The sequence below is a fragment of the Taurulus bubalis genome, assembly GCF_910589615.1.
Source record: "Taurulus bubalis genome assembly, chromosome: 11".
Classification (NCBI taxonomy): domain Eukaryota; kingdom Metazoa; phylum Chordata; class Actinopteri; order Perciformes; family Cottidae; genus Taurulus; species Taurulus bubalis.
This window is the reverse complement of record NC_136599.1, coordinates 20,038,744-20,056,991: the sequence shown is the minus strand read 5'-3', so window position 1 is coordinate 20,056,991 and position 18,248 is coordinate 20,038,744. Positions and strand designations below refer to the sequence as shown.

The following is an 18,248-nucleotide window of genomic DNA, read 5'->3' as shown; positions in this document are numbered from 1 at the left end:
GTTAGCACCGTTAGCTTTGAGCCGTCGTTGGCATGTTAAGAGCCGTTCGCTTCATATTCAGTCACTCAACGTCATATTCAGCTAACGTTAACTATCTCTCCTACCACCAAGTCTCACCAAGTTTTTTACTTTTTCTCTTTGCGTAGACTCGGTTGTGCTCAGAGGTGTCCAGCATAAGGGTTGTGATGTATGTTGGTAATTTTAGTCCGTGTGAGTCAGTGTACCTTTTTGTTTTACTTCATGCTGCTAGTTTCATATATGCAAAATCACCCTGTGACACTCTTATCGGGGGCTTTGGATTGAGGATAAAGCGGAATTAACAAACGTTCCTTGTGGAATTCCCCACCCTTCCTGTGTGTGTGTGTGTGTGTGTGTGTGTGTGTGTGTGTTTCAGGTGAGCAGTATGCTGAGGTAGCGGCAGCCTGCGGGTCAGGATGTCTGCTGAAGAAGAGGAGCGTCTGAATGGGGGAAAGAGGGCGAGAGAGATCTGCTACGTCACTGATGAAGACGAAGACAGTGATGGAGATGAGGAGGAGGAAGAGGATGAGGAGTGGATACCTGGTGAGTCGGAATGCTCCAAATGTCTGACTCTGTGACTACTGTCACGGATTGATAATGCCTAAACAAAACCAGAGCAACCAACCTAAAACGCAAAGAATTATGGCCATAGTTTTGCTACACTCATTGTTTGTGTCTACTTCCGACAAAGACCCTTTTTTTAGAAGACATGGAGCTCTTGGCCCAGACGAGCGCTCCACGTTAGCCTTTGGCCTTCTGTCCTCCCTCAGGAAACAGGCTCCTCTAAAGTCCTTCGTCTCCTCTCACTTCTTCTGTTGCCAGCATTTGTTGCATAATCCAATGAATCATCATTGGTTCTATTAGCTGCTGAGTCGTTTGTGTGTAGGAGGTAAGATTTCAAGTCTGGTTGGATAACTAAAACGCCGTCAGTCTTTGGATGACTTTGACATAATTACGGGGAAAGAACAGCCCAGCGTGTTTTTGTTTTTGTTTGCATTTCAAGATTTTGAGATGCAGTGGGAGGAGCAGCACGATCAGAAAGCACCTTGTTAACGTGACTCCCATGTGCTTTTACAGTTGACGTGCAAGCCTCTCAAGTTCTGAGGTATTTAAGTGTCGACTAAATGAGAGAGCGAAGGAGTGAGATTACCTGCAGGAACAACGATTGTCCTTGAATCTCAAATCTGCCGCTTTGATTTTCTTTCGTGTTCATGCTTTCACTCCTCCTCTCACAGAGCCGTGTGTGTATTCTCTCGTACCTTTGTCTTTGGGATCAGATCTCGAAAGAGAGGACATTTTGTGCTGCGTTCACTCCTTCAAAGGGCTGTTTGAGAATTAAGTTCAAGTTCAAGTTAGAAGTAGTTAATCATGGTAAAGGAATTGGTTGTGTAATTATTGTTACGTAAATGAGGGCCTTGCAGCCAACAAGCAGGGTGACTGTAGCTCAGTGGTTAGCATGCCTGAGGTCCTTGTGCCTTCCTGCTTGTGTTGGGGCTCATAAAGCACTTCTACCACAACCGTTGTATGACCGACCCGGTGGAGGTGGCAGAACCTCAAAGGCTACAGAGGCGGGTTTGAGGCTGTGAGGCTGCTGGTTAGATTCCCTTCAAAAGTGGAACAGTCCCTCCTAAGAGGAAACGAATGGCGGCGCTGCACGTGTAGCATGTTGATGAGAATAACGTATTGATGTTTTGTAGAAGTTGTGAAATGATGAGGCCAGTTTTTACAGCTTCTTTGATCGGGTTGCTGTTTGTCAGCCACATTGTAGTGCACCTCTTCATGCAGCACTGAATGAATGCAGGACTTGTGATGTGGTATGTGGTGGCACTGCAGTGATGCAGTTGTCCTGATGGAGTGAACCAAGCAGATTATTGAGGCATTCATTTTATAAGTAACCATAAAAGACTTCAGCAATCTCTTTTTGGGGTTTGTGCCACAATAGTTACATCGTTTTTTTTTATTATCATCAACACGAAACATTGTTTTCCTGCAATTACTCACCTTAAGGTCCGGTACCTTTTGAGCCAGTGTGTCAGCGTTTAAGGGACATCTTGTACGCTGCATGTATTTACAGCACAGGGCACGAGGTGGACTCAAAGAGCTTTCTGTCTGGCGTCTTATCAGCTGGCGGAAGGAATGAAAGTGTCTACATGTTTTACATGTTTATCTTCCTCACTTTGCAAGTCTACTTTGCTCTCGTAATATCATCACCCCTCACTGTCTCCTGCGTCTGTCCCACGGTTGCCATAACAACTGTCACCAGGACGCCGACCCCCTTCAGAGTTGTGTCGCTTTTCTCCTCAAGGTTTGACGTCCCCGTCATTTCCCAGCCGTTTTCCTTTCTTCTTGTCTTCACACTCTCTCTTCCCTCCTCTGATCTTCACTGATGTACCTTCATCCGTCTCCATTCAACGCATTCCTTCAGTCCCTACTTTTTTATTCATTTTTCTTCTCGTCAATTTCATGACTTTACGTACGTTAGTGTTCTTCAACTTTGGTGGATATGCCGTCAACCACCTGCTTTGAAGTTCATCATCTCTCTTCCTCTGCTCTCTGTTTTTAAAGCACCTACGTATTATTTGCCCTTCATGGTTTCCACCTCTTTGAAGGAGCAGGACACCATTACTCCACTGTATGTTTACATTAGCAAAATAATGCTCTGAATTTCTAATTTAGCACTCTTCAACAAAACCATTTAGATTTTAGAAATGCATGTTAAAGACAGAAACAGGCATGTTTCAGCAGCGTATAGAGTAGAGTAATTATAAAGTAAAGAGAAAAGGAGAACACAGCAATAATAAAGCCAGTGGGAGTTTAATAGTGTCATGTGACAACATCATCGCAAATAGAATATGGGAATGTGTAGAAGTATGGATTGAAGCTTTATGACGATTTGAAAACATCAACTTCACTTCACTTCACTCGCCATCTGTTTCATGAAAACTTTTACATTTGTCGTCCTGAACACTCTGGTTCCCCAATCATGTTTTATAAGACACACAAAAAGTGATGCTTTTTATATTTGCTCGTTTTTGTAAATGGGAGGCAGTCAGGTGAATTTTTAGAAAGTTGAGTTTGTTGTTTGCTTGTCATTGTTAGTTTTCTCTGAGGAGACATGTTGGGCTGTCTTGGTGATCACTGGCATCACATAACATGCACACACGTGTGGGAAATGACGTTACCGTTTCCCGTCTGCTCTCATTTTAGAAATGATGCAATGGAAATGTACCACTTGACTAAGATGGAGGGTCAATTGCAGACAGACTTTTCCAACCATAATAGGACATCTGTGTGAAGAACCTTGATTTAATTTCACTGGATTAGCATAAAACAGTCATGTGGTTATTATCATGGTTTCTATTTCCATCACTTCCAGATGTATTTTCAATTCATTATTGAAATTTGGTCCCAAATATCTACTCCAATTGTAAATCAGTCTAGGTTTAAATGTGTGTAAGGACATACATTTGCAATCTTATGGGAATAATACATAGAACATAAAACATAAAGGTTGGCTATATACTGAGAAAATAATGAAATGGCAGATAACCTTACAAAAAGAACAACTAGTTCTTAGCTTTAAAAAGCGTAACATTTTCTCAATCGCTAAACCGTACTGCGATATGTTGTCATCTGATAGATAATAAAGTAACAAAGTGTTGAACACAAAGCAAACAAAACAAAGATACAAGAGTAGAATTAACAAGGCAGAAATAAAAAATGTTCAGCGTGTAAATATAATGAGATCTCAAACATAAAAAGGTTTTGCTAATCACTGAATACAGTATGAGTTTTAGGAATTTGAATGGAAGATGGTAATTTTTATAAATTCAGTCTTAGAATCAATCCTACATCATAAACGGTGTTGTGATGCCAAACGTGGAGTGATACGTCAAGTATGTGTTGTACGAGTTGGAGCACGTTTAGTGCTTCTCTCACCGGATCAGATCGAGTCAGTTGTCCAAACATGAGGAAACAAACTAACAATGTTCCCATCTCTGCATCTTTAAAATGTAAAACTGGTCGAATTTACAAGCTAATTTTAAGCTAATCTAAATCCACGTCGGACTTTAGCTGGTGGGCTCCCAGATTGCATTTTGGCCAATGTGTTCCTCCTCTTTTGCTGTCCACGCGAACCGTTTACCTGCATTCAACCAAAGGCTGCTCTGACATATTTAGTTTCTACTACTGTGGACTACAGACAGAAAACCAAAATCTTGTCCCGTTACCAAAAGATTCTACATATGAATGCAGAATCTGTCACATAGAGACTACTTCTGATGTGTCTGAGGGAAAACACTTACAAGGTCAATACGTTTGGTCCTAGAATTGAGCTCTGGGGGTCAAAGAGGAGAAATCTGACAGTCGGACAAATGTGATGAAAACTGCTGCACGGCTGTATCAGATATATCAACCCACTGATGAAGTCTATATATAATGATATGATATTAGGTGAATTTCACTAGATTTAATAATATTGTCTGCTGGGATGTTTGTTCTGGTGTGTGTGCGTGTCCCCACTTTGTCATTGTGCATTTCAGTGTTTGTAGTGTGTGTGTATGAGAAAGTGTCCGTGTGAACAGACTGAGGTGTGTGTGCTGCATGTTATTGGCTCTCTGAGCTCAGATGAGGCTATCATGAGATTTAGTCACATCTTTCATAAGACACACACACACATATGTATGTACACACACACACACACACGTACACACTGACTCCAGAGAGCAGGAGAGTAATAGTCCGTTAATTAGCCTGTTGCTCCCCCGCCTGTGTGTAGGTGTGGGCAAGCAGAATACACTCTCAATCTCTCGCTGAAGAAAAACAAGTAAACATGTTTTCTCCCACGAATGTTACAGACACTTGTTGGTTTAATCAGCGGCAAGATGCATCACCGTCCATCAACGCTGCACCGGTGGAACCCCAGGCATTGGAGTATATATTGAACCTAGATTTGACTTCTTTCCCCCCGGCTACTTATATTTACCTAAATGTTAGTTGAATAAGTAACTGACAAACTTAAAAAACAGCTTTATACTTAATATGACACACCGTGTTATTCGCAAGTTACTTGATCCAAATACTGAAGGTCCTTTTGAAAGATATCTTCTCTGCACAAAAGGGATTCAAGAAAATGTAAAAAACAAATGCCCAAAAGACACTGGCTGCACTGCTGAGAGTTCAATTGCATGGACACTAATGAAAGAAACCTCAGGCGTGGTTTTTGTTTACGTTCGCAGCACCCGGGGTTCAGAAATTGAAAATTTCAACCGCGGCAACCGCGACCTTTGAGCTTCTGGAACGCAACATGAAACCCCACAGACTGGTTAAAATGTGGTAACCAAGTTACTCTGAAAATTAATGTTTATTAATTAGTGACAGCTTATTAAAAAAAATCGATCGTCTTCCTTTACGATCCATTGAAATATGCTTGCGTCTTTAATTTTTTTAATACATTTTGTATTTAGTCAATACAATTGGACCGCACTAAAGTTAATAGAGTGTGTGTGTGTGTGTGTGTGTGTGTGTGTGTGTGTGTGTGTGTGTGTGTGTGTGTGTGTGTGTGTGTTGTCAGAGAGAGAGAGAGAGAGAGATATGAGGTTTTGGGTGTGAGCAGACTTCAGATCAGATGAGGTCGTGACTTGATGGCAAACCAGGTTTCAATAGTTGGAATAATTCATCCGTGACGCCATCTTTGATTTTGAATCATGCGTTGTGTGTTTTATAATCAGATGACGATCGGGCCTTTTTTTTAGGAATCCCTCATCTGAGTCTCTGGTGGGTGAAAGTATTCAGACAGACTCATCTTATTTCATATTCTTCTGGTACTTAGAAGGACAATTAATGACACAGCAGATAAGATCTTTACAAGCCCAAATGTTTGCAGTCAATGTAAACTCATATTAAGCTTTGGATTTAATATGTTTTTCTTTACAACACAATGTCATGATTCTCAATAAATCCTGGAGCGTTTAAATAATTTTAGCAGTTTAGCAAAAACAAAAACAATCTTAAATATACTAGTCATGTATTTTTACCAGTTTAGTTATTATTGAAGAGCACCTTTCAGAACACAATCACATTTCATGACATGGCTGTCCAAAAAAATTATTCACATGTGGGAAGGAAATTCGCACAGAGAAGTAAGATTTTCTTAAACCAGCATGCTCAGAAAAAGAAAAAAAACTTTTATTTTATATCCGCAAAACAGATACTAAAGTTGTTTAGTATGCATATCTAAAAAATGAATTAACCTTGTGGTGTAAATGTTATCTTGCTTTCAAAGACGTCCCACCTAAATGAAGCTCCTGTGTGTCCTCTAGCTGCTCTCAACCCTCGGTGTTGTGACGAGGAAAGGTCACAAGGTCACCCTGAACTTCACTCCTCAGCATTTCACGGATTCTTGCTGCCGTCAGCCTCAGTCCTTTTTAACCCCCGTAAAATAAATAAATTGGTGTTTACAGATCCAGAGTGGATCATAGTTAATACAATTATTTTTCCATAACTGTAACAACAGAAATGGAAACAATAGTATTGACACATAGTTTTTAGCGTCTTCAATGGTCTCGTCCACTTTGTAGCCAAATACGAAGCGACCCGATGCTGTGTGCGTTCACATGATTGGTGAAGTGAAGAAGTGTGTTTCCCATTTGACTGCCACATGACTGGTAACAAAGAGGTTGTTTTTGTGATGCGATTGGTTGTTAATTGATTGATTGAGCTGAGGTTTTCTATCAGGGACATTTTGTTACTATAAGTCAAGTAAAGGTTCTGAATTCTTCTTCTGAAGCAGTACCACAAATACACTCTCTCTCTCTCTCTTTCTCTCTCTCTCTCTCTCTCTCTCTCTCTCTCTCTCTCTTGGTGAATGTAGGTTATGTAAACAGTGAAAAGCGAGCTTTCCTTCCTCGCAGGAGGAGGCGGCTGGGTACGAGAACTGTGGTAGTGGGGCAAAGGTGAATGTGCGTGTGTCCGTGTGTGTCCGTGTGTGTGTGTGTGTTCATGCTTAGCCGGGCAGTCCTCTGCTTAACATTGCTGCTGTCGCCTCCTCCTCCTCTCATCTCCTCCCCCTCTGTTGCGCTGCTCCTCCCCCAGGCTCCACAATGTGGGTGAGTGAGTGCAGCCATGTGGAGCTGGGCTCTCACCTTCGTGTGTGTAAAGTGATCTGTGAGGATAATCCCGCACCACCACCTCGGGTTTAAAGGGGTCCGGAAGTTCACAGGATTGTTTTGAAACAGCCCACTCCCCTTGTTTTCACGGATTTGTCTCTCATTGACTTCATCATTTCCTCTGTTTGAATGTTTATTCATCTGTATACTTACTTTTTAATTTCCACTCTTTCATCAATCATTTTTCTTTCTTGTTCTCCAACCTTATCACTTCTCTTTTCTGTGTCTTCCTCTCATCTTTCATGTATTTCCTTTTACTTTTTCACAACATGGTCATCAGTTTTCATTTTTATATGATATATAGGGCTGCAACTAACGATTATTTTGATAATCGATTAATCGGTTGATTATTTTTTCGATTAATCGATGAATCGGATAAAAAAATGTTTTTATCAAAAAAGCATTAATTTCCAACCCTTTATTAAAAAACAGAAGTGACAGTGCAAAACATCTTCAGAAAGTGCACAAACAGGTTGCTCCTTGAACATCCCTGAGCTGTTAATTAAAACAACAAAATGGACTAACACTAAAAACATACACATGTATGCTTTACATCTGCCAAATGTGAGCCCTTTTTACTGTAATTGATCCCTCCAGAGGCTGCATTTACATACCCTGCTTTATCAATATGTATGAAATACTGGACAGAGGGAAGCTGTACTGCTCCATATAGAGCGTCCTCTTCCTTAAACTCTTTCATTCTGGGTCTCTTATGACCACGACGTCACGTTGTTGGCTAAGCCCAACTACATGATTTGCTTCATTCTACATTGAGTAAAAAAAAAAAAAACCTGCAGCCAGATCCGCCGGTGTGCCGGTTTAACGTTAACGAGTGACAGTGTGAACTGAACCAGACCGGGGGGTGACGGCATGTTTCATCACGTTACGTTTTTTTACAAGCAAGACTGAACTGTAACGGAACATAACGTAACTTTAACGACAATACACAACCCAAACACGTTAGCTAACGTGATAGCAAGCTGACTAGCTTCCATTAAAAACAAGTTTGAGGAACATGAAGACGCTGATTGGCCAAGACTCGACTTGTCAAAGATCTTCTATTTTTGAGAAGATCACGACCTCAGCTTTTCTCGTGTCTCACTCCGATCTCAGAAACGCTGGCCGGCCAGTTGCTCTGCTCCGCTCTTTTTTTTCTTCTCCGCGACTTATTGCCCGGCGTAATAATCGCGCGACACAACGAATCGATAATGAAATTCGTTGCCAACACTTTTGATAATCGATTTTTATCGATTTTATCGATTCGTTGTTGCAGCCCTAATGATATATTCTCTGTAATTCTCTGTCATTCCTATTGCCATTGTTGATGGTATTCATTGTGGCATTTGTGGTGTTTATGATGGGTTTATTGGTCTTGTGAAGCCAAACAAGAATTTTGATTTAATTCATCTCTGCTTCTTGTCGTCTCCCCCTTTTTAAAGTTTGTTTTGCTAAAAAGTGGGAAATGGACTCTCCAGGATTAAACTGACCTCAGATCTATAATTGCCAAGTAACTGCTGCTTGCTGAGAGAAAAATAGCTATTATTTTGTTTACATTAAAGACAAAAAAATGGGACAAATTAGATTTTCATCTATTCTACTGCAGAGCTCTGTCAACCTACCTTCTGACTTACCATAGTTTAAAATGGACAGGCCTTGATATGAGGTACATAGAGTCTAGTTATTCTTTAGATGCCTCAGTCCGTCCAGACTAAAGACAGTGATTAATGTTGGGAATCATATTTTGATTAATTTCGTTTGAATGGTAGAATGATGACGATTTTGGCTGGTTAACACCTTCCTCTTTCATCTTCTTCACCATTCCCACACAGTTTTATCTTCATACACTAAAATCCCCGCCAGTCTCGAGGAATTGGATGTTATTTCCAATGTGCTGAAAGTCGTGATCTTCACAATATTCCAGTGAAATGACCACAAATCAACACTTCCAGATGTTGTGGCGGACGCTCTCTCCTCTCCTCCCTTCACTCACCCTCTTTCCATCTCTCTGCCTGTCCACCCCTTCCTGCTTTCACACCATTAAACCTGTTACCTAAGGCCGCCTGTCTAGAGGGGGCGTGGCTCGCTGACATCACACTCCCTCCTGTGTCAGTTGGCCGGGGGAGGGACAGAAAAGAGAGGGAGGAGGAGGAAGTAGATAGACAAACCGGAGCAAGTGGGAGGAGGTGGGGGGTTTCCTACACACGACGGGCAGGGGCAGCTTTCAAGTGACTCATTGTTTTGTAATTGTCCCAATGGCCTTCTGTCCTCACTGGAGTGCCGGTAAAGCTGCGAGACGAGACAAGAGCTCGATGTTGAGAGCCTCGCACACACACACACACACACACACACACACTTTCTCACACAGACACTTTGACAAGCTCGGGTTGGACGGGACTCTGATTGTGTTCACAGCATGAAGGAGGAACACGTAACAGCTGGAGTAAGTTTCTAGGATTGAAAGTGTAAAGGGAGGCATGGATCTCTCGCCAGAGTAGCAGACAGAAACGGCTCTCAACCACATGACATGGGTGAGTAGCTAAATCATTTTTTGACTCGCTTGTTCAGTATGTAGCTGCTTTTTTCGTTAGTTGGCAGTTTTTTGTCTAGTTTTTTTCACACATTGGTTTCTTATCATCTCTCTTAGTTCTGAAAGTGCTTTGTATGTTGGCACAACTATCACACTGACCTATATGTAGTGCGGGGCCAAGTCTTGGGCTACTCAGGCAGAGCAGAGAGTTATCCTTGTTCCCAAAAAAAAAGTATTCTTGTCTCGATTCACAACAACTTTACTGCCACTTTATGTGGATGAAAGTACATCTATATGGGTAAATTGTTCCCTTTCAGGCAGACATTGGCATCACGACTTATGCCGTGTTCACACCAAACGCGGAGCGAATTATTCGCGCATGTAGATTTCATGCAAAGTCAATGCACAGACGCGACAGATTGCGAAGACCCACATTTTTCGCCGGGCGGGGCACGAATGACGCGTTTGAGGCGGCGCGAATAGCGCATTTGACGCGGGGCGAACAGTTGAAATTTCCCAACTCTGGCAAACAAATCACGTGACTCATAGTTGTATCAGCCAATCAGCGTTGAGAAGCTCCGCCCGTCACCACCGCCGTCCTGCTGTTGCTGAATCAAACTGCTGCTGAAGTAGCGCTGGTAGCGGCCGTCATTCAGACGCTCTTGTGGGACTACGGATAATATTATGAACCCAGAAACGATGGAGTTTGATGTTCCGATGTGTGTGGAATTTACACAACAAGTATAAAGCAGAACTCGTGGTTATTTCTATGGTGGATGGCGGAAACGGTAACGGTGTTTTTACGGAGATAAGCCCCGGAGAGCACAGTTCCTGGAGGAAGTATCAAGCAGAACTAGTGGTTATTTCTTCCATAGTCGATAGCGGAAAATATAACTCTTTTTCACGGAGAGAAGTGACGGAGATAAGCCACGCCCCCTTTGTCGTGGCGCGATTATTCACGCGTGTTTGGTGTGAACACCCTTTTATTGTCGTGCGAGTAAACTGGCGCGGTAAACGCGGCGTGAAAAATCGTGTCACGTTTGGTGTGAACGCAACATTAGGCTGATGTTTCTAGAAGAGGCCTGGATTTTGTTCTACCTCTTTTTATTTCATTCAAAATCTGTTTTCGCTACTGACAGCAGCGTCTAGTGTTGGAGAAATAAGCCATTTAAATCCAGGGTGAAGTGTTTCCTGTAGCCCTTCATAACAGTGTTCCCTCAGGTCTGTGGAAAACTGTAACAAATTGGATTAATTAGCATCAGAAATCCGACAAATTTGCCTCTGGACATATTGTACTCTCTTTAGACGGCTGAATGGTTGTCAGTGGGCGGTTGTACATCCACAGATTAATTTTAACAACTAAACAGAAAACACCACAAAGTTTGTGTGGGACTTTTACAAACGCGGTATGTATAGAAATGTACATTTTGTGATTCGAGACGGGTGCTAAAGTTTCTCTAGATGCGAAGGTGAATATATATATTTTGGGAGTTTTTTTTTGTTTGTTTTTTAAACTCACCTTTTCTTTTTCCACTAAAATTAGCATGTTTTTATTTTGTTTTATTATATTAAATTAACAGGATGTTTTAGACGTGGGAACAAGACTCCTTCTACATTGCCAGTAGAAGAGCCTTTGTTGTTGTTGTTTTTCCGTGGTGTATCACGTTTAACGTCTAAGATGACAAAGAAAGATGTTTGTCATCTTAACATCAATGGCTATTAGAGGTGGAGAAAACCGCCATTGTTTGACACATTTGATCCAAGATAAAGTGAAGTGTAAATTACCTTTTTAAAATACAGCTCAATAACATCTCAGCTCAGCCGCCTTGTTTTCTTTTGGAGTTAGTGTGCTCGTGTTTTTCAGGGACTTTGACCCACATTTCTGCAACCACATTCCTCCTCTGTGCCCTTCATTCTGCTTCACACACACACACACACACACACACACACACACACAAGCTGTCGTCTCTCTGGGTCAACGGAGGCCCCTCTCCCCCCTGTTGTTTACAAGCGTCCATGTGTGAGAGGAAGTAGGCTCTTAGTTTGACATAGTTCTTGAAACAATCAAATTCTTCATCTCTGAATTTGTGTGTCAGCATGAAATATACGAGTACTGTTGGCATCAGACATGTATTAATCCTTTCAAGTTAAGCTGTGTGTGTACTAAAATGTATGTTTTACGGACCAACAAAAACACACAAACAGGCAGCGTGAACGTGTGAACGGCTGCTTCCGTACATGCTCCGTATTCCTGATTGTGTTTGGGAGGAGTTTTTTTAGAAAGGAGAGGAGGTCGCGGGCGAACAGCTGTACGAGTCCCCCCTCAGTGGGGCCCCGGCTACAGCACGATGGGGTTATGTAAGTTTTTCAACTGCCAGCCTCTGCCTCACATTCTCATTGCAATTTACCAGAGAGGAGCACGCAGAGCGGTCGGCTAGTCGGCAGTGAGGCAGTCAGTCACTGAGGTAGGAGATTGAAGACCAGCCGAGTTTAAAACAAGACTGAGAAGAGGAGAAATAAACCTCCCGCTTGCTTCTTTTTAAGGTTTTTTACCCTTGAAAGGGGGGGTGATTTTGTGAGATTGACAGCGGGAGATAAAAGAGGAGAGGAAGAAGGAAAGCGGCGAAGAAGAGCTCTTGTCTTTACTCGATAACCATGCTGCTCCTGGACGAATCGGAGTCATTCGCAGGTAGGTGACATCATCATCACCTCCCCGACCCATGAGGCAGGGTTGACAGAGGGATGTGTCCCTTTCTGTCTGTCGAGGGGAAGGATTAGAAAGTTTTTGCAAGAGATAAGAGAGATAGGTGGAAAAGTAGCAGAGAGAGGGAATGCAGAACGGTTCGAGATGGAGCGACGCGCCGAGAACGGGAAGAAAACGCTGCAGAGAAAGCAGCAGAAACACTCGGTAGTTCATCTTATGAGATCATGACTTCCAGGGGCATCCAGCGAGTAGATGGATGTGGGTAAAAGAGGATGTAACGGAGGAGTTTGATATTTACAAGCATTTCAGAAGTGTCTTGAATGAAGGTAGCTGATTAACACCCGTTAAGTTACTTAACCTTGTTGTGTAACACTGGATCCATAACTACTTAAGCATGCACGGCCCATCTATCTCCTCGTGTGTTTCCTCTCTCTGCGTTTATATCGCTTCCCATTTTCTCTCCTTTAAAGTCACGTTGGTCTGTCCCTGCTCCCTCCGTTATATTCTCCCCATTTTCTCCATTTCCCCCCCGCCCCATGTCAGCCGTCCCTCCATCTTTCAGCCGGTCTCTCCCACGCGTGCCCAGTTGCCTCTCTCGCGCGTCATTGGCTGTCTCTACGGTTACCTAAACCAATGCTGTCGCGTGATTGGTGGAGCCGTGTAGGACTGGGCCATGCTGGAAGTGTGAGCATGTAGAGGCAGGAAAACATATGGTTCATCAGACCAGCTGGTTAGGGGGGTAAAGCTTGAGGAGGCAGGCGGGGTCAGAGCGCCGCCGCAGCCTGCAGTCTGTCTGGGTGGATGAAAGTACAAATCTATAAAGAAGTTTCTTTTCATGTAATGTGCTCCATTTCTTCGTGTATTCACTCAGCCAAGGCAATATACTCAAGACCAGCAAAACCCTGAAGAAAGGCAGTACCACTAAAAAGACTCAAATGTTAAATACTTGAATGCTATACGCAGTTATTTGTGCCATGAATGTACACCGTAAAGGTTCATGTCAGGCCAGAAAACCCTGCATTACATCGCTGCTTCAAATGTCTGAGGTTTTAAAAAGGTGTGTTTGATGAAAAAGTGACAATAGACACTAGGCCTGTGTGCAGAACGGATACCATCGGTGTTCTGTGCATCATTCAGTGACTCTGCAGGTTCCTTCTGCTGATGTCTTCTTCCTGGGAGGTGCAGCCTGTACATTGTAGGCCAGCGCCATTCCTCTGCAGTGCACATTGGATTTGAAGTTAAAGCTCAAACAGCGGACTTTAATTGATGGGTGTTTACGTCCACTTCAGACAAACAGAACAAGAATTTACAGGCCTTTTTATGGCAATTTTAGGGAATCCGTCCAATATCTCTGACTCAAAGACGCAGAGCCTCAGAAGGTGAAACGTAAAGTCTGGTGGCTCAAAGACAGATAAACTCTCTGGGGACCTTGGCTGTATTTTTAGTATTGTTTACCCGTCGCCTTGTCTTAAATGTCCCATACAGTGGTCCCTCAATATATAGATGTGAACACAAACAGTTAAAGCTCTAAGTCAACACTTCAGTATTGTTCATATTAAATCCAACGTGCCGGAGAAGAGACAATGCTTACAAAAGCAGTTGAACATCATTTAGCCCAGTGTTAAAGGTGACAAGAAAACAGCTGTCCACAAACAAACATGTTTCTGAAAAGATCATCAGATCATTATTTTCATTTATTTTATAAAAGAAATTTGCGTTTTGCTTTGGTTTTGCTCAGGGTGCACCGTGTTCCGCTGTGTCTGCCTCTCACCAGCTTGCCGTTTGCTTAGAGAATTATTCGCACGGATCCTTTATGAAGAAATGAAAAATATCTGCTCTACATGCTCGTAATTCTCGGGATTGCTCCGGATGTTTGGATGGTTGTGAAAAGAGACCTGATGCCTCGCCATCTCTGCAAACGTTACATGGTGAACGGTGATGAAGGCTAAAAGAACACCCTGTTCTCCCTCTGTGTGTGTGTGTGTGTGTGTGTGTGTGTGTGTGTGTGTGTGTGTGTGTTTTCTTCCTGCGAGTACAATCTGTCCATCAGTGAAGAATGGCTTATTGTAAAAAGGGAGAGGAAAAAAATGTAACAGCTCTGTGGTACAATATAACAGGAAGGAACTTGTACCGATTCTTCTTTTTTTTCCCCGCACGCTCTGTTTGGTTGTAATTGGCCTTGGCATGCCGGGCAGGAACAACCTGTACAGTTTGAGACCAGCGCCGGGTCGGGCCAGGCGCCGGGAACACGTGTAGCCTGGCTGCTTTCATAACGGCTCAGAGGATGTTGGCTTTGCCAGTCCGGCCACATGGTTCTAATTCTTACTTCCCTAGACGTCTGGGGGGTTTTGATCTCTCGGCTTCCCTCTATCAGATCATACAGCGGAATTATTTTTTCTCCTTCAATATAAATATCCTGTCTTTTTTTTTTTTTTAAGTTCTCTTTGTTGGGTAATGGCTTTTGTTTTTGTTTTATCTCAACGCTGCACAATGCCTTTCCCTTTGTGCCCCCCTCCCTTCTCTGCTTCTTTTTCTGCTCTTTCCGTTCGTCTCTCACTGCTCAGGATTTTTAGACTTACAGATTATCTATGGAAATGAAAGATTTCATCTCTAACTCTATTTTTGTATCCCTTAGTTACGATTAGATAAGACGTATGTTTGATGTCCCCTAAGGGCCAATCGTGCCACAGTCAATAAAAACATACAACAACATCTTCTGACAATGCCGGCATATCGCACAACCCCCATGGCCAACGTCCGACATTACCTATTGAGAAATGTCATGCTCATAGGCAGGAATGTATTTTCATGGTGAGGGTTCAGCCTGCCTGAGGGGAGAGCTGCCACTCTGGGCGGAGACTCTGAGTTGGATGTGACACCATCGTCAGTTGACATGTTTAGTCATTCATTGGAGTTAAAGCTGACATATGTAACCCGTCACCCGCTGTTGTCCTCAAATGGCGTTGAACATGTCTGAACATCTGTTAGGGTTCGACGTCTCTTCTCACTGATGTGTACAAACGGCTGAATGACGACGTCCACGATCAACCACTTACCTATGGCCGACACAGAAAAGGGGGTTTTGGATAACCATCGGTTACTGAATGTTTTACGCAGCACTTATAAAAGCTTTGCTTCGCTTTTGTCACGCAGTAAAATGCCTTTGTATAGTGTATAATGTGTAAAGTGTGTAATGTGTTGTGAAAGACATTTTTGCGGAGCTATAAAGATTTCTTTCTTTTTTTTAAAAATAGGAACGATTTCTCAGACTGATCAGAGGCTGAAAGTACACGTCGTGTTCTGAACGCTACCAGCAAGAGCTTATGTAACAGGCTGTAGTGTGACCAGCACAGTGATAATGAGTGGCAGTCTCCAGACGTGTGTGTGTGTGTGTGTGTGTGTGTGTGTGTGTGTGTGTGTGTGTGTGTGTGTGTGTGTGTGTGTGCATGCGTGTGCGTCCTCCTCTTTCTTCTTCATCCTCCTCCTTCTCAGCAGCAGTGACACACTGGCCTATAAAGCTGAGCTTTCCACCACCTCTCACCCCTCTACAGCTCTCTCCCTCTATCACAGTCATTCTGTGTCATGTCATTTCTCTGACACACACACACACACACACACACACACACACAGTGGGACGGTTTCATAGCTCACCTGCCTCGCTCTAATAAAGCAGCCTTAATAACTCATTCAGGGCAGCCTGTTATATAAGAGGTGTGTGTGTGTGTGTGTGTGTGTGTGTGTGTGTGTGTGTGTGTGTGTGTGTGTGTGTGTGTGTGTGTGTGTGTGTGTGTCCAGCGGTCTTTAAATTGTTGTTTTTTGCCTTTCTCAAGCCAAGTTATGCAACCCAGATAAATCTCGGTTTGTCAACTGTTATATTCCACAAGTATTCCTTGGTTTGGTTCGGGTTCCTCACAGAGCCTGCGGTCTCTGTCTATATGTCTGATCTTTCTGATATTTCTCCCTCAGTTCAGCGTGCAGACACTGTGATGAGTTGAAACAAGAACGTGTGGAATTGTAATTATTATTCTTTAGATTCTGTGAGTGGTAATCCACAAGTTTGTCGTTTATACTTCTTTTAGTCTCGTATGATAGGCAGGGACTAGCAGTCTTTTTTAAATATTATGATCACAATTTAAACTTGATTACGTGTCATTTTTAAAGCATGAAAAGATTAATCAACTTGAAACGAAATCAAACAAAAATAATTCCAACTCAACTAGAAAGTATAAACGCATCATACCATTTATCTTCTTATTCATGTGGCCATCGCTCTCTGTCTGTCTGTCGCATCAAATCATCTCCCTCACTTTTCTTGTTGCTGCAGTTTGGAAAAGAGTCATAAAAGTAAGAGCACATTATGAACTCTTCTCAAAAGAGTTACCCACACACACATACACACACACACACACACACACACACACACACACACACACACTCGGGCGAATGCCCTCATCACTGGATATGAGCCACTGTGTGTGTATATTTGAATGTGTGTATCTATAAGTATAGATGTTCTTTAAATGTCACTATGCTCCTCCTCCTTCGAGTGTGTTCCGCGTGTGTGTGTGTGTGTGTGTGCGTGCAGGATGTGAGGTTCTTGTGAACATGCTGGTTGTGTAACAGCCAGAGGCAGCGGTTACATAAGCGTGTGTGTGTGTGTTTGTGTGTGTGCGTGCGTGTGGAACTCGTAATATAGCCGCTCGTCTTACTGTGTGCAGCGACCGTTTGAGACGCGTCGAGGTGGAAATAAAAAGGAGAGGAAGACGAATTTTGATTTGACCGTTTCTCTCGACTCTTGACCTACAAACCTCGTTAACAAACCTCACATTCATCTGTGATCTGTTTTAGTCACGTTGACCCCCTTCTGACATTTAAACACAGACGCCTAATTGAATCGGCTGGTGACTGTAAAATAAAATCTTCCCTGTGTTCTGACGTCACGTTTCAGTTTGCTGGGAAACTTAACCGTCTGGCCTTCATGTGTAAAGAAAAGCTTGTTCGTGGGTTTTTGCCTTGTTGGCTTGTTTGTCTGTGATTCTGTTTGACGCAGACTTGATTCTAGATGGTACGGGTATGTGTGCAGAAAGATGCAGGAAGATGCTTAAAATGAAAGGGAACGATGTTTAGATGTTCGAGCAAGTTGGAGAATTCGTTATCTTTTGCAGGGAGCGCTTCGTTCTGGTAGGTTACAATTTAAATAAATAATGTGAAACTCATTGGGAATGGGTTTTTATTGGGAATCATCGGTCTTTTAAAATGGAGAGAAATCTCCTTTTACGAAATTAAGGAAATCGCGTGTTTGTCCTGTTTGTCTGAAACCACACCTGCGGCTTCCCTTAGCTCCTCACAGGACGCGGCGCCCGCTCTGTCTTACTGGACACCATTGCGCTACTTGAAGCCTGACAAGATGGATTTCTGTGGGATATGTGATGCCGTGATTCTCGTGGGATCTCGTGCGAATTCAGCTGCCGTGAGAAGTAGCTTGGGCTGACCCCCAGTTTACCGGGTTTTTTGTCATATTGATAATAATAATAATGTGTTTTGCTTAAATTGCACACCATGATTTTGTAACTTGGTGTACCTAGATTGTTTTCTTTTATTCTAATTTGAAGGGTCCAAACCTTCTAAATAAGCACAGATCAATAATTACATTGTTTTTCATTTATTTTTAAATCAAGTGCCACTCGAGACACATTCGAATCCCGGGTGTGAACTGGCGTACTTGGATGGGCAAGTGTGAGCGGGTCGTTTGATTCCCTCACCATGAACTCTCCTCTCAAACCTGGCCCGTGGCCTCAGACTCTTGTTTTGTCCTCTTTTCAGAAGTCAGTTG

The 18,248-nt window shown here is 42.8% G+C and overlaps 1 protein-coding gene across 1 annotated transcript in view; it reads left to right on the top strand.

The window, feature by feature from the left end:
• Positions 1–434: 434 nt before the first annotated feature.
• Positions 435–18,248, top strand: part of LOC306743351 (helicase ARIP4-like) — a gene marked incomplete at both ends in the record, with an annotated part of 37,943 nt that continues 20,129 nt past the window's right edge. Inside the window, one exon of the mRNA XM_079225855.1 lies at positions 435–561. Within this exon, the coding sequence (XP_079081981.1) occupies positions 435–561 (127 nt within the window). The remainder of the gene's footprint in view (positions 562–18,248) is intronic.